Genomic DNA, 17,639 nt, shown 5'->3' with positions numbered 1-17,639 from the left:
ATGGAGGCGGCCTCTGAAGCAGAGCCATGGGAATCCAGGCGCATCCAGTTGAGGAGCAAGTCCTTATACCCACCGGCGGTGGCCAACCCCTTTGTGCACCAGGTGCGCATCAGTGCCTGGGGCTGGGTGCGCACCATCCTCTTGGGGGTTGTGCTGGTGCCTGTGCGGGTGTCCTGCATCGCCTTCCTCTTCATCTTCATCTGGCCCGTGGCCACACTTGCTACCATTGGCCGTCCTATTCAACCTGCCCAGCCCGCCTCGAATTGGAGAAGACAACTGACGCAACCAGCTCTTAAGTTCCTGTTTCGGGCTATGCTCTTTTTGGTGGGGTTCGTGGTTAAAGTGAAAGGGAAAAAGGCAACACGAGACGAGGCCCCCATCTTAGTGGTGGCGCCGCACACCACCTTCTTTGACGTAATCGCCTGTGTTGTGGCAGGATTGCCATCCGTGGTCTCAGCTAGTGGAAACATGAGGATCCCAGGGGTTGGGAAAGTCATGCTGTCCACGCAGCCAGTACTTGTGACCCGGGATGACCCCAATTCCAGGAGGAGTACCCGGAAAGAAATCGTGAGGCGCGTGACATCCGGAAAGAAGTGGCCACAGATCCTGATTTTCCCAGAAGGAGTGTGTACTAATCGCTCCTGTCTGGTCACTTTTAAACTTGGGGCCTTCTCTCCAGGTGTTCCGGTGCAGCCAGTGCTGCTCAGGTACCCAAACACCCTGGACACGGTGACCTGGACCTGGCAGGGGTTTTCAGCATTACAGGTCTTTATGCTGACCCTGAGTCAACTCTTCACTAGGGTGACAGTTGAGTTTATGTCTGTTTATACCCCAAATGATGACGAAAAAGAAGATCCCATCCTCTTTGCCAATGCAGTGCGGATCAACATGGCAAACGCTCTGGGCGTGCCAGTGACAGATCACACTTACGAAGACTGCAAACTGATGATTTCCGCAGGTCACCTTCAACTACCCATGGAAGCCGGTTTGGTGGAATTTACAAAAATTAGCCAGAAATTGAAGTTAGATTGGGATAATATTCATCAGCGTTTGGATGAATATGCTGCGATTGCAGTTTCCTCAAAAGGAGGAAAGATAGGCATTGAAGAGTTTGCAAGCTTCTTAAAACTCCCAGTTTCAAAACCCCTGCAACAACTTTTTGCCCTCTTTGACAGAAATAATGATGGCAGCATAGACTTCAGAGAGTATGTGATAGGCCTGACTGTCCTGTGCAACCCTGACAACACTAAAAAGATTCTGAAAATGTCCTTTAAGCTTTTTGATCTTGATAAGGATGGGTTCATAACAGAAAAGGAGTTAACGTCTATACTGCGGGCAGCTTTTGGAGTGCCAGATCTTGATGCTTCCAAGCTCTTTCAGGAAATAGCTGGAGAGAACTCAGAGTACATTTCATTCAAAACCTTTAAGAAATTTGGCCTGAAGCATCCAGCATATGCCAAGTTATTTAGTTCATACCTAGACCTCCAGGCAGCCCATATATTTTCATTACCACAAGTAGTAGAGGTTTAATCGCTGCTTTCAAATGTTAAAGTCAACCGGAAAATGATTAAAGTTACCTTTCAGGTAGAAACTCTGAAATAAAAATTATCACTTGAGGAAAAATGCAATCATTTTTACTCTAAATGGCACCAACACTTAATTATGATATTAAAAATGCACTTGAGGAATATTTTAATTAGATTTTAAAGTACCTATTTTTCTTCTTTTTTTAAGAACATTGTTTCTTTCAATGTGACCTAGAGGTGACAGAATAAGGGAACTGGTTTATAAACTTTGTTCACCCAGCAGGGTTTTAGTTAATGCCTTTATTTTGCTTAGTACTAAAACAAGCCCAGAGGAATGCTACAGCTCATCACTTCTCCCTCACTTTTGCAGAAGAAATATCTTAAGAGCTCCACAACAGTAAGTACTTTAAATTACCATTTTTATTCCCTCCAAAAAAAAATTTTTTTTTAATTGTGCTTTAGGTGAAAGGTTACAGAGCGAGTTAGTTTCTCATTAAGCAATTAATACACATATTGTATTGTGACCTTTGTTCCCAATCCTGAGTGTCAACACTCTCCCCTTCTCAACCATTCGTCCAGCTTTCCTGTCTCCTCCTGCAATCTCATTCTTGCCCCTGGGCTGGTGTGCCTATTTCGTCTCTTACACATGGTTGAACTACCTGTGTTGTTTGTTTTATGGGCCTGTCTAATCTTTGACTGGAACCCCTGGTGGCGTAGTGGTTAAGTGCTACAGCTGCTAACCAAAGGGTCGGCAGCTCAAATCCACCAGGCGCTCCTTGGAAACTCTACTGGGCAGTTCTACTCTGTCCTATAGGGTCGCTATGAGTCGGAATCGACTCAATGGCACTGGGTTTTTTTTTTTTTGGTTAATCTTTGACTAAAGGGTGAGCCTCAGGAGTGACTTCATTACTGAGCTAAAAGGGTGTCTGGGGGCCATACTCTTGGGGTTTCTCCAGTCTCTGTCAGACCAGTAAATCTGGTCCCTTTTTGTGTGTGTGTGAGTTTGAATTTTGTTCTACGTCTTTCTCTAGCCCTCTCTGGGACTCTCTGTTGTGATCCTTGTCAGGGCAGTCAGTGGTGGTAGCCAGGCATCATCTAGTTGTACTGGACTCAGTCTGGTAGAGGTTGTGGTAGTTGTGGTCCATTAGTCCTTTAGACTGATCTTTCCCTTGTGTCTATGCTTTTCTTCATTCTCCCTTGCTCCAGATGGGATGGGACCAGAAGATGTATCTATCTTACATGGCAGCTCACAAGCTCTTAAGACCCCAGACACTACTCACCAAAGTAGGATGTAGAACATTTTCTTTACAAATTTTGTTATGCCAATTTGTTATGCCAATTGAGCTGAGCACCCTCCAAAAAAGACTTGCTAGGTAAATAACTCTTTGCTCTTTCTCAAAATAGCACAAATTTTCTATTTCACAGAAAAAATAAAAATAAATGTCACATAAAAAAATAAATACGCATCACAAAGATACAGTACTGGGAGTACCATTGAAAGAGTTATATATAAATGGCTGTCCATTTTTAAATAAAATAGCAATAAAAGATTAAAATATGACCTCTGTGCATGAAGATTTTGAGTGCTCATCATCGCTTCACCTTTGTAAACCCAGGATAGAGCTAGTGAAACCTAACTGCTTGGAGGAAACAAGTGCTAATTACCAAAAAGGCATTATGTATTTGAATGGAAAACAATGTGAGGGTGGGGGAAGAGAAGGTACAACTCCAGATGGTAACCTTAAAAACAGCTTTGTGAAAATAAGTCACAAGCTAATAATACACTCTGTGGCAGCCATGGGTTATTTCATTTAGTCTTCTAGACCACCACATTCTATAGTCTTGTCACCATTCTAAGAAACCAAGGTTTAGAGAGCTCGATAGACTAGATCAACTTTGTACAGTTAATAAACACCCTAAACTGGATTCACACTCATGATTTTAAAGCCTGTGTTCTGAATCATTACACTACATACAGAGAAGTGTTCCGAAATAGTCTAGGTGAGGTTTTTGCAGAGTTCTTAGCTTCATCAGTTCTGCCTATTTATACTATCAGCACTGACAGGCCACTGGGCACATTAACCGTTGACCAATACTAAGGCAAAAAATTACTACATCTCCAACCTTGGGCAGAGAGCATTCAATAATACATACTTTTCAAAGAGAGCAATACGTATGAATCCTGTAATTAAAATTCTGTGGTACTGGTACACGAATAGATGGCCCAAACAATGGAATAAGATAGAAAATCTAGAAATAGATCTAAGGAATACAGAAACGTTGGTATATGATAAAGGTAGTGTGTCAAATACGTGGGTGAAAAGCTGGCTGTTTTAATAAACCATGTTGGGTCAACTGGATAGCCATTTGGAAAAAGATAAAATTGGATCTTTTTCTTGCACCATATAACAAGATAAATTCCAAATGGATCAGAGAAACAAAAACCAAACCCATTGCTGTCGAGGCAATTCTGACTATAGGACAGAGTAGAACTGCCCCATAGGGTTTCTAAGGAGTGGCTGGTGGATTCAAACTGCCAACCTTTTGGTTAGCAGCCGAACACCTAACCAATGTGCTACCAGGGCTCCTTTCTCACACCATGTTGTTGTTGTTGTTAGGTGCCGTCGAGTCGGTTCCGACTCATAGCGACCCTACGCACAAAAGAACGAAACACTGCCCGTTTCTGCACCATCCTTACAATCGTTGTTTTGCTTGAGCTCATTGTTGCAGCCACTGTGTCAATCCACCTCGTAGAGGGTCTTCCTCTTTTCCGCTGACCCTGTACTCTGCCAAGCACGATGTCCTTCTCCAAGGACTGATCCCTCCTGACGACATGTCCAAAGTGTGTAAGACGCAGTCTCGCCGTCCTTGCCTCTAAGGAGCATTCTGGCCGCACTTCTACCAAGACAGATTTGTTCGTTCTTTTGGCAGTCCATGGTATATTCAGTGTTCTTCACCAACAGCACAATCCAAAGGCGTCATTTCTTCTTCAGTCTTCCTTATTCATTGTCCAGCTTTCACATGCATATGATGTGATTGAAAATACCATGGCTTGGGTCAGGCGCACCTTAGTCGTCAGGGTGACATCTTTGCTCTTCAACACTTTGAAGAGGTTCTTTGCAGCAGATTTACCCAATGCAATGTGTCTTTTGATTTCTCGACTGCTGCTTCCATGGCTGTTGATTGTGGATCCAAGTAAGATGAAATCCTTGACAACTTGAATCTTTTCTCTCTTTATCATGATGTTGCTCATTGGTCCAGTTGTGAGGATTTTTGTTTTCTTTATGTTGAGGTGTAATCCATACTGAAGGCTGTGGTCTTTGATCTTCATTAGTAAGTGCTTCAAGTCCTCTTCACTTTCAGCAAGCAAGGTTGTGTCCTCTGCATAACGCAGGTTGTTAATGAGTCTTCCTCCAATCCTGATGCCCCATTCTTCTTCATATAGTCCAGCTTCTCGGATTATTTGTTCAGCATACAGATTAAATAGGTATGGTGAAAGAATACAACTCTGTCGCACACCTTTCCTGACTTTAAAGCAATCAGTATCCCCTTGTTCTGTCCGAACAACTGCCTCTTGATCTATGTAAAGGTTCCTCATGAGCACAATTGAGTGTTCTGGAATTCCCATTCTTCGCAGTGTTATCCATAGTTTGTTATGATCCACATAGTCAAATGCCTTTGCATAGTCAATAAAACACAGGTAAACATCCTTCTGGTATTCTCTGCTTTCAGCCAGGATCCATCTGACATCAACAATGATATCCCTGGTTCCACGTCCTCTTCTGAACCCAGCAGGAATTTCTGGCAGTTCCCTGTCAATATACTGCTGCAGCTGCTTTTGAATGATCTTCAGCAGAATTTTGCTTGCGTGTGATATTAATGATATTGTTCTATAATTTCCACATTCGGTTGGATCACTTTTCTTGGGAATAGGCATAAATATGGATCTCTTCCAGTCAGTTGGCAAGGAAACTTTCTTCCATATTTCTTGGCATAGACAAGTGAGCACCTCCAGCACTGCATCTGTTTGTTGAAATATCTCAGTTGATATTCCATCAATTCCTGGAGCCTTGCTTTTCACCAATGCCTTTGGAGCAGCTTGGACTTCTTCCTTCGGTACCATCAGTTCCTGATCATATGCCACCTCTTGAAATGGTTGAATATTGACTAATTCTTTTTGGTATAATGACTCTGTGTATTCCTTCCATCTGCTTTTGATGCTTCCTGCGTCATTTAATATTTTCCCCATGGAATCCTTCACTACTGCAACTCAAGGCTTGAATTTTTTTCTTTCGTTCTTTCAGCTTGAGAAACACTGAGTGTGTTCTTCCCTTTTGGTTTTCCATCTCCAGCTCTTTGCACATGTCATTATAATACTTTACTTTGTCTTCTCGAGAGACCCTTTGAAATCTTCTGTTTAGTTCTTTTACTTCATCAATTCTTCCTTTTGCTTTAGCTGCTGGACACTCAAGAGCAAGTGTCAGAGTCTCCTCTGACATCTATCTTGGTCTTTTCTTTCTTTCCTGTCTTTTCAGTGACCTCTTGCTTTCTTCATGGATGATGTCCTTGATGTCATTCCACAACTCGTCTGGTCTTCGGTCACTAGTGTCCAATGCGTCAAATCTGTTCTTCAGACGGTCTCTAAATTCAGGTGGGATATACTCAAGGTCATATTTTGGCTCTCGTGGACTTGCTCTGATTTTCTTCATTTTCAGCTTGAACTTGCATATGAGCAATTGATGGTCCATTCCACGGTCGGCCCCTGGCCTTGTTCTGACTGGTGATATTGAGCTTTTCCATCGTCTCTTTCCACAGATGTAGTCAATTTGATTTCTGTTCGTTCCATCTGGCGAAGTCCATGTGTATAGTCACCGTTTATGTTGGTGAAAGAAGGTATTTGCAATGAAGAAGTCGTTGGTCTTGCAAAATTCTATCATTCGATCTCTGGCATCTTTTCTATCACCAAGGCCACATTTTCCAACTACTGATCCTTCTTCTTTGTTTCCAGCTTTCGCATTCCAATCGCCAGTAATTATCAATGCATCTTGAGTGCATGTTCGATCAATTTCAGACTGCGGCAGCTGATAAACATCTTCTATTTCTTCATCTTTGGTCCTAGTGGTTGGTGCGTAAATTTGAATAATAGTGGTATTAACTGGTCTTCCTTGTAGGCATATGGATATTATCCTATCACTGACAGTGTTGTACTTCAGGATAGATCTTGAAATGTTCTTTTTGACAATGAATGCAACACCATTCCTCTCTGAGTTGTCATTCCCAGAATAGTAGACTATATGATTATCTGATTAAAAATGGCCAATACCAGTCCATTTCAGCCCACTAATGCCTAGGATATTGATGCTTATGCGTTCCATTTCATTTTTGACTATTTCCAATTTTCTCAGATTCAATCTGGGAAAACTGGAAATCTCACACCATACAACAAGATAAATTCCAGATGGATCAGATAGCTAAATGTAAATATAAAGTGAAACACAAATTATTAGAAATAAAGTGGATGGATTTCTTTGTAACTTGGAAGTAGGGAAAATCTTCTTACCTACCACTCAAAGGCCAGAAGCAATAAAGGAAAACAATGAATAAATTTCACTATATAAAAATTAAAAAAAAAAAAACCTTTTGCAAGTCAAAAAACGTGAAAAGCAAAATCATAAGACAATGGAAAAACACATTTGCAACTTATGAAGAGCTAATATCTCCAACCTAAAAGCATCTCCTAAAAATAGATCAAAAACAAAATGGGTAAAAAAAGTGAACAGATATTTTATGGAAGAAATACTTAAATATTAAGAAAGATGTTTGACGTCACTTATAAGGGAATTACAGACTAAAAGAGATACTACTTCTCTTCTATAAGATTCACAAAAAATCAAAAGTTTAACCACATACTTTACTGGTGAGACTATGAGTAAACAGATACTCCCATACATTGGTGATGGGAATATAAAATAGAGGGGAACTTGACAATATCTTGAAAAATTACATATGCAATTACCCCTTCATCCAACAGCTCCACTTCCAGGAATCTGTCCCAAAAATACATTGGCAAAAATACAAAATGACTTATGGACAAGGTTATTCATGGTGGCATTATTTGTAATAGCAAAAGTTTGAAAATAACATGAATGCTTATCAGGAGGGGACTAGTTGTGCATTCACACAATGGAATAAAATGAAGCAGCCACAAAAAGAAGTGATGAAAATCTTTTACATTGGTATGGTGTGGTCCCAAAATCAAACCAAATCCATTGCAGTTGAATTGATTCCAACTCTTAGCGACCCTGTAGGGCAGAGTAGAACTGCCCCACAGAGTTTCCAGGGAGCAGCTGGTGGGTTGAACTGCTGACCTTTTGGTTAGCAGCCAAGTTCTTAACCACTGCACCATCTGATGGCATTGCCCCAGGACAACCTTATGTTTTAGGTGGGGGTGGTGGTGGTATGAATACATATGTGGTAGTCAAATTTATCCTTTTCTTTTTTTCTTTTATTGCTTCTGGACTTTGAGTTGTAAGTAGGAAGGTTTTCCTTATGCCCCCATAATAAAGCAATTCACCAACTTATTTTCTAGCAATAAGTGGTTTTACTTTTTACACTTAGCCAATTGACCCATGGAGTCATGATAAACCAAAAGTTAATAAAAATGATTACCTATGAGAAAACCCATTGCTGTTGAGTTGACTTCAACTCGTAGCAACCCTATAAGACAGAGTAGGACCACCCTGTAGGGTTTCTAAGGAGCCATTGGTGAATTTGAACTGCCGACCTTTTGGTTAGCAGCAGAGCTCTTAACCACTACGCTACCAGGGAATAAGGTAATAGGGTAGAGGGAACAGGGAAGGAAGTGAGACTTCTCTGATCAAGTTTAAATTATGTATTTAAAATTAAAATAAAAAAAGATTAAAAAACTATCCTTAAAAATTGGTACCAAATTGAAACAAATGAACCCAATTATATATCAAGATAGTGGCATAACCACATAGAGAAAAGAATTATTGCAAATAACTTAAGAACACAGTATTTTCATGAAAAGGTTTACATACAAAAAGAAATCATATTTGACATTTATGAGGGAGGGGAGGGGTGGGGATGGAAAAACACTTGATAGACAATAGATAAGTGGTAATTCTGGTGAAGGCTAAGAGAGCACACAATACTGGGGAAGCCAGCACAACGTGTACGAGGCAAGCCCATTGTAGCTCCATAGACACATGGACCTGAGGGACCGAATTGCTGGGCTGAGGGCTGTGGGGACCATGGTCTCAGGGAACCTCTAGCTCAGTTGGCATACAGAGTTTATAAAGACGATGTTCTACATTCTACTTTGGTGAGTAGTGTCTGGAGTCTTAAAAGCCTGAGACTGGCAATCTGGGATGCTCAACTGGTCTCACTCTTTCAGAAGCAAGGAAGAATGAAGAAAACTAAAGACATAAGGGAAAGATTAGCCCAAAGGACTAATGGACTACATCTACCACGGCCTCCACCAGACTGAGTCCAGTACAACTAGATGGTGCCCAGCTACCACAACTGACTGCTCTGACAGGGATCACAATAGAGAGACCAGACAGAGCTGGAGAAAAATGTAGAACAAAATTCCAACTCAAAAAGAAAGACCAGACTTGCTGGCCTGACAGAGACTGGTGAAAACCTGAGAGTATGGACCCTGGACACCCTTTCAGCTCAGTAATGAGGCCACTCCTGAAGTGCACCCTTCAGCTGAAGATGGAACAGTCCCATGGAAAAAAACAAGACTAAAAGAATGCACCAGCCCCGGGGCAGAGTCTGGAAGGTAGGAGGGAACAGGACAGCAGGTAATAGGGAACCCAGAGTTGAGAAGGGAGAGTGTTGACATGTCATGGGATTGTTAACCAATGTCATGGAACAGTGTGTGTACTGTTTGATGAGAAACTAGTTTGTTCTGTAAACTTCATCTAAAGTTCAATTAAAAAAAAAACACAGTATTTTGACCATGCATCCTTATTGAAATATATTCTACGAACAAATAGAGATGCAAAAATCTTAATTTGAATACACATAGTCTAACTGCTAGTAGTAATACTGGTATTTTTTTTAATTGACTTTTATTGAGCTTCAAGTGAACGTTTACAAATCAAGTCAGTAACATATAAGTTTACATACATCTTACTCCGTACTCTCACTTGCTCTCCCCCTAATGAGTCAGCACTTCCAGACTCTCCTTTCTTGACAATTTTGCCAGCTTCCAACCCTCTCTACCCTCCCATCCCCCCTCCAGACAGGAGATGCCAACACAGTCTCAAGTGTCCACCTGATATACTTAGCTCACTCTTCATCAGCATCTCTCTCATACCCACTGTCCAGTCCCTTTCATGTCTGATGAGTTGTCTTCGGGGATGGTTCCTGTCCTGGGCCAACAGAAGGTTTGGGGACCACGGCCGCCGGGATTCCTCTAGTCTCAGTCAGACCATTAAGTATGGTCTTTTTATGAGAATTTGGGGTCTGCATCCCACTGATCTCCTGCTCCCTCAGGGGTTCTCTGTTGTGCTCCCTGTCAGGGCAGTCATTGATTGTGGCCGGGCACCAACTAGTTCTTCTGGTCTCAGGATGATGTAGGTCTCTGGTTCATGTGGCCCTTTCTGTCTCTTGGGCTCTTAGTTATCGTGTGACCTTGGTGTTCTTCATTCTCCTTTGCTCCAGATGGGTTGAGACCAATTGATGCATCTTAGATGGCCGCTTGTTAGCATTTAAGACCCCAGACGCCACATTTCAAAGTGGGATGCGGAATGTTTTCATAATAGAATTATTTTGTCAATTGACTTAGAAGTCCCCTTAAACCATGGTCCCCAAACCCACGCCCTTGCTCCACTGACCTTTGAAGCATTCATTTTATCCTGGAAACTTCTTTACTTTTGGTCCAGTCCAATTGAGCTGATCTTCCATATATTGAGTGTTCTCCTTCCCTTCACCTAAAGCAGTTCTTATCTACTAATTAATGAGTGAAAAACCCTCTCCCTCCCTCCCTCCCTCCCTCCCTCCCTCCCCGCCTCGTAACCACAAAAGTATGTGTTCTTCTCAGTTTATACTATTTCTCAAGATCTTATAATAGTGGTCTTATACAATATTTGTCCTTTTGCCTCTGACTCATTTCGCTCAGCATAATGCCTTCCAGGTTCCTCCATGTTATGAAATGTTTCACAGATTTGTCACTGTTCTTTATCGATGCGTAGTATTCCATTGTGTGAATATACCACAATTTATTTAACCATTCATCCATTGATGGACACCTTGGTTGTTTCCAGCTTTTTGCTATTGTAAACAGAGCTGCAATAAACATGGGTGTGCATATATCTGTTTGTGTGAAGGCTCTTGTTTCTCTAGGGTATATTCCGAGGAGTGGGATTTCTGGGTTGTATGGTAGTTCTATTTCTAACTGTTTAAAATAACGCCAGATAGATTTCCAAAGTGGTTGTACCATTTTACATTCCCACCAGCAGTGTATAAGAGTTCCAATCTCTCCGCAGCCTCTCCAACATTTATTATTTTGTGTTTTTTGGATTAATGCCAGCCTTGTTGGAGTGAGATGGAATCTCATCTTAGTTTTAATTTGCATTTCTCTAATGGCTAATGATCGAGAGCATTTTCTCAGGTATCTGTTAGCTGCCTGAATATCTTCTTTAGTGAAGTGCGTGTTCATATCCTTTGCCCACTTCTTAATTGGGTTGTTTGTCTTTTTGTGGTTGAGTTTTCACAGAATCATGTAGATTTTAGAGATCAGGTGCTGGCCGGAGATGTCATAGCTGAAAATTCTTTGCTAGTCTGTAGGTGGTCTTTTTACTCTTTTGGTGAAGTCTTTAGATGAGCATAGGTGTTTGATTTTTAGGAGCTCCCAGTTATCGGGTTTCTCTTCGTCATTTTTGGTAATGTTTTGTATTCTGTTTATGCCTTGTATTAGGGCTCCTAGGGTTGTCCCTATTTTTTCTTCCATGATCTTTATCGTTTTAGTCTTTATGTTTAGGTCTTTGATCCACTTGGAGTTAGTTTTTGTGCATGGTGTGAGGTATGGGTCCTGTTTCATTCTTTTGCAAATGGATATCCAGTTATGCCAGCACCCTTTGTTAAAAAGACTATCTTTTCCCCAATTAACTGACACTGGTCCTTTGTCAAATATCAACTGCTCATATGTGGATGGATTTATATCTGGGTTCTCAATTCTGTTCCATTGGTCTATGTGCCTGTTGTTGTACCAGTACCAGGCTGTTTTGACCACTGTGGCTCTAAAATAGGTTCTGAAATCAGGTAGAGTGAGGCCTCCCACTTTCTTCTTCTTTTTCAGTAATGCTTTGCTTATCCGAGGCTTCTTTCCCTTCCATATGAAATTGGTGATTTGTTTCTCTATCACCTTAAAAAATGACATTGGAATTTGGATCGGAAGTGCGTTATATGTATAGATGGCTTTTGGTAGAATAGACATTTTTACTATGTTAAGTCTTCCTATCCATGAGCAAGGTATGTTTTTCCAGTTAAGTTTGTCCTTTTTAATTTCTTGTAGTAAAGCTTTGTAGTTTTCTTTGTATAGGTCTTTTACATCCTTGGTAAGATTTATTCCTAAGTATTTTATCTTCTTGGGGACTACTGTGAATGGTATTGATTTGGTGATTTCCTCTTCAATGTTCTTTTTGTTGATGTAGAGGAATCCAAGTGATTTTTGTATGTTTATTTTATAACCTGAGACTCTGCCAAACTCTTCTATTAGTTTCAGTAGTTTTCTGGAGGATTCCTTAGGGTTTTCTGTGTATAAGATCATGTCATCTGCAAATAGAGATAATTTTACTTCCTCCTTGCCAATCCGGATGCCTTTTATTTCTTTGTCTAGCCTAATTGCCCTGGCTAGGACTTCTAGCACGATGTTGAATAAGAGCGGTGATAAAGGGCATCCTTGTCTGGTTCCCATTCTCAAGGGAAATGCTTTCAGGTTCTCTCCATTTAGAGTGATATTGGCTGTTGGCTTTGCATAGATGCCCTTTATTATGTTGAGGAATTTTCCTTCAGTTCCTATTTTGGTGAGAGTTTTTATCATGAATGGGTGTTGACCTTTGTCAAATGCCTTTTCCGCATCAATTGATAAGATCATGTGGTTTTTGTCTTTTGTTTTATTTATGTGATGGATTACATTAATGGTTTTTCTGATATTAAACCAGCCTTGCATACCTGGTATAAATCCCACTTGATCGTGGTGAATTATTTTTTTGATATGTTGTTGAATCCTATTGGCTAGAATTTTCTCGAGGATTTTTGCATCTATGTTCATGAGGGATATAGGTCTATAATTTTCTTTTTTTGTAATGTCTTTACCTGGTTTTGGTATCAGGGAGATGGTGTCTTCATAGAATGAGTTGGGTAGTATTCCGTCATTTTCTATGCTTTGAAATAGCTTCAGTAGTAGTGGTGTTAACTCTTCTCTGAAAGTTTGGTAGAACTCTGCAGTGAAGCCGTCCGGGCCAGGGCTTTTTTTTTGTTGGGAGTTTTTTGATTACCATTTCAATCTCTTTTTTTGTTATGGGTCTATTTAATTGTTCTACTTCTGAATGTGTTAGTTTAGGTAGGTAGTGTTTTTCCAGGAATTCATCCATTTCTTCTAGGTTTGCAAACTTGTTAGAGTACAATTTTTCGTAATAATCTGATATGATTCTTTTAATTTCAGTTGGTTCTGTTGTGATGTGGTCCTTCTCGTTTCTTATTCGGGTTATTTGTTTCCTTTCCTGTATTTCTTTAGTCAGTCTAGCCAATGGTGTATCAATTTTGTTAATTTTTTCAAAGAACCAGCTTTTGGTTTTGTTAATTCTTTCAATTGTTTTTCTGTTCTTTTTAATTCATTTAGTTCAGCTCTAATTTTTATTATTTGTTTTCTTGTGGTGCCTGATGGATTCTTTTGTTGCTCGCTTTCTATTTGTTCAAGTTGTAGGGACAGTTCTGTGATTTTGGCTCTTTCTTCTTTTTGTATGTGTGCATTTATCAATATAAATTGGCCTCTGAGCACTGCTTTTGCTGTGTCCCAGAGGTTTTGATAGGAAGTATTTTCATTCTCGTTGCATTCTATGAATTTCTTTATTGCCCTCTTAATGTCTTCTATAACCCAGTCTTTTTTCAGGAGGGTATTGTTCAGTTTCCAAGTATTTGATTTCTTTTCCCTAGTTTTTCTGTTATTGATTTCTAGTTTTATTGCCTTGTGGTCTGAGAAGATGCTTTGTAATATTTCGATGTTTTGGACTGTGCAAAGGTTTGTTTTATGACCTAATATGTGGTCTATTCTAGAGAACGTTCCATGTGCACTAGAAAAAAAAAGTATATTTTGCAGCAGTTGGGTGGAGAGTTCTGTATAAGTCGATGAGGTCAAGTTGGTTGATTGTTGTAATTAGGTCTTCCGTGTCTCTATTGAGCTTCTTACTGGATGTCCTGTCCTTCTCCGAAAGTGGTGTGTTGAAGTCTCCTACTATAATTGTGGAGGTGTCTATCTCACTTTTCAATTGTTAAAATTTGATTTATGTATCTAGCAGCCCTGTCATTGGGTGCATAAATATTTAATATGGTTATGTCTTCCTGATCAATTGTCCCTTTTATCATTATGTAGTGTCCTTCTTTATCCTTTGTGGTGGATTTAAGTCTAAAGTCTATTTTGTCAGAAATTAATATTGCTACTCCTCTTCTTTTTTGCTTATTGTTTGCTTGATATATTTTTTTCCATCCTTTGAGTTTTAGTTTGTTTGTGTCTCTAAGTCTAACGTGTGTCTCTTGTAGGCAGCATATAGACAGATCGTGTTTCTTTATCCAGTCCGAGACTCTCTGTCTCTTTATTGGTGCATTTAGTCCATTTACATTCAGCATAATTATAGATAAGTGTGTGTTTAGTGTTGTCATTTTGATGCCTTTTTATGTGTGTTGTTGACAATTTCATTTTTCCACATACTTTTTTGTGCTGAGGCGTTTTTCTTAGTAAATTGTGAGATCCTCATTTTCATAGTGTTTGACTTTATGTTTGTTGAGTCGTTACGTTTTTCTTGGCTTTTATCTTGAGTTATGGAGTTGTTATATCTCTTTGTGGTTACCTTAATATTTACCCCTATTTTTCTAAGTAAAAACTTAACTTGTATTGTTCTATATCGCCTTGTATCACTCTCCATATGGCAGTTCTATGCCTCCTGTATTTAGTCCCTCTTTTTGATTATTGTGATCTTTTACATATTGACTTCCATGATTCCCTGTTATGAGTATTTTTTTTTTAATTAATCTTAATTTTTTTTTGTGATTTCCCTATTTGAGTTGATATCAGAATGTTCTGTTTTGTGACCTTGTGTTGTGCTGGTATCTGATATTATTGGTTTTCTGACCAAACAATATCCTTTAGTATTTCTTGTAGCTTTGGTTTGGTTTTTGCAAATTCTCTAAACTTGTGTTTATCTGTAAATATCTTAATTTCGCCTTCATATTTCAGAGAGAGTTTTGCTGGATATATGATCCTTGGCTGGCAGTTTTTCTCCTTCAGTGTTCTGTATATGTCGTCCCATTCCCTTCTTGCCTGCATGGTTTCTGCTGAGTAGTCTGAACTTATTCTTATTGATTCTCCCTTGAAGGAGACCTTTCTTTTCTCCCTGGCTGCTTTTAAAACTTTCTCTTTATCTTTGGTTTCAGCAAGTTTGATGATAATATGTCTTGGTGATTTTCTTTTTGGATCAGTCTTAAATGGGGTTCGATGAGCGTCTTGGATAGATATCCTTTCGTCTTTCATGATGTCAGGGAAGTTTTCTGCCAACAGATCTTCAACTATTCTCTCTGTGTTTTCTGCCCCCCTCCCTGTTCTGGGACTCCAATCACACGCAAGTTATCGTTCTTGATAGAGTCCCACGTGATTTTTAGGGTTTCTTCATTTTTTTTAATTCTTTTATCTAATTTTTTTTCAGCTATGTTGGTGTTAATTCCCTGGTCCTCCAGATGTCCCAGTCTGCATTCTAATTGCTCGAGGCTGCTCCTCTGACTTCCTATTGCGTTGTCTAATTCTGTAATTTTATTGTTAATCTTTTGGATTTCTACATGCTGTCTCTCTATGGATTCTTGCAACTTATTAATTTTTCCACTATGTTCTTCAATAATCTTTTTGAGTTCTTCAACTGTTTTTATCAGTGTGTTCCTTGGCTTTTTCTGCAGTTTGCCTTATTTCGTTTCTGATGTCTTGAAGCATTCTGTAAATTAGTTTTTTATATTCTGTATCTGATAATTCCAGGATTGTATCTTCATTTGGGAAAGATTTTGATTCTTTTGTTTGGGGGGTTGTAGAAGCTGTCATGGTCTGCTTCTTTATGTGGTTTGATATGGACTGCTGTCTCCGAGCCATCAATGGGAAACTAGTTTTTCCAGAAAATCCACTGACTGGGACGCTGGCTCCAGGCTCCGAAAACAATCGCTGCTTCCCCATATTTGTTCGTTTTCCGTCTCTAAATCTGTGTTTGTTGTTCAGGGTTCGTAGATTGTTATATACGTGATCGATTCACTTGTTTTTCCGATTCTTTGTTGCAAGAGGGATCGGAGGTAGCGTCTACCTAGTCCGCCATCTTGGCCCCGCCTGCTCAATATTGGTATTTTGAAACTCTAAATCTTACAGGATAATACAAATGAGTAGTTCTGTTAATGTTGTTAGGAACCAAGATTTTTTCAATACGAGAGAAGAGAATGGAGTTTAAAAACAAAGAATCTAAAGATCTAATAATGTTAAATTTGAATTAGAAATATTAGTATGGACCCAGTATTTTTTTTTTCTTGTAAAAATGTGTATTGCTTAGAAGCAAGACAACCCAGTAGCAATGAGCATACTTAGCACCCAGGTTGTGGGCTTGAAATAACTTTTCCACACTAAGAGGAACTACGCGGCTCTTTGGAGGAATAGCGGGAGCAGGAAATACACAAGATGAGTTTCCTGCCAGAAATCAAAGAAGCTATCAAAGATGAAAGGATTCCGTCAGAACACAGAAGCCAACAGGAAGGAGCTCCTATTGGTTGGATAGGACAATTCGAGCATCAAAAAGAAAAATGAATGCAATTTGACTAAAAGACTGCATATATAAAAATCTGAGTTCTTAAAGATACTAAAAATAAAAAAACTGGACACCATTGGAATTAACTGGGGGGAATTAACTTCTTACCTGAAAAAATGGTAATTTAAATAAAAGAATTAAGCGTTTATCATGTCTTTGCAGCGTGAATTGTGTTTCTGGATCACCAAATACAGTGAAGCCTGTGACAGCTAGAATTCGATTGACTGCCTTGTTTGAGTCTCACAAGTTTACAGTCTTATTACTTTTCTATCGCTCTCTATTAGTACAAAATATTTGAGTTTTCCTTCTCTGATAGGTTTCCACCTTACACAGGTTTCCAGCTTTCACAGGTTTTACTGTATTTCTTATTGATTAGGTAACTTCTTTTTTATAGAATTTCAGCAAATAAGAATGGAAGGAATGATAGAATTATAAAATCAATTTGCAACCCCTAGTTAATTGATTCAAGCATGAATCATCAACTTTTAAAACTATCACATGATAGTTTTAAATGATACATTTTAGCAGCATTAAAGGGGGGATAACCAGACATTGTGTGTCTCCTGATAGGATACGAAATGAATTACTACCTGTGTAGGCAATCTCAAAACCTGTGAATATATTAGGTTACACAGCAAAGGGGAATTAAGGTTACAGATGGAATTAAGGTTGCTAATCAGCTGACCAGAGCCCTGGTGGCGCAGTGGTTAAGAGCTCGGCCGCTAACCAAAAAGTCAGCAGTTTGAATCCACCAGCTGCTCCTTGGAAACCCTATGGGGCAGCTGTACTCTGTCCTATAGGGTCACTATGAGTTAGAATCAACTTGACGGCAATGGGTTTGGCTTTGGTCAATCAGCTAACCAAGGAGCCCAGGTGGCTCAGTGGTTAAGCACTCCACTGCTAACTGAAAGTTTAGCAGTTGGAACTCACCAGCTGTTCCATGGTAGAAAGATGAGGCAGTCTGCTTCCATAAACATTAGAGCCTTAAACACCCTATAGGGCAGTTCTACTCGGCCTTACAGGGTCACTATGA

General features: G+C 39.7%; 1 protein-coding gene across 1 annotated transcript; it reads left to right on the top strand.

Moving 5' to 3' along the window:
- On the top strand, positions 1-9,035 carry LOC126073295 (lysophosphatidylcholine acyltransferase 2B-like; the record flags this gene model as incomplete). Its single annotated transcript, XM_049879819.1, is given in 2 exon segments — positions 1-1,515; positions 8,997-9,035. Coding segments are annotated over 2 exon segments (1,554 nt in total), but the record flags the coding sequence as incomplete, so codon positions are not given.
- Positions 9,036-17,639: the final 8,604 nt, after the last annotated feature.

Source organism: Elephas maximus, chromosome 3 (genome assembly GCF_024166365.1).
Source record: "Elephas maximus indicus isolate mEleMax1 chromosome 3, mEleMax1 primary haplotype, whole genome shotgun sequence".
NCBI lineage: Eukaryota > Metazoa > Chordata > Mammalia > Proboscidea > Elephantidae > Elephas > Elephas maximus.
The sequence above is the reverse complement of the archived record's forward strand: the minus strand, read 5'-3'. Positions and strand labels throughout refer to the sequence as shown.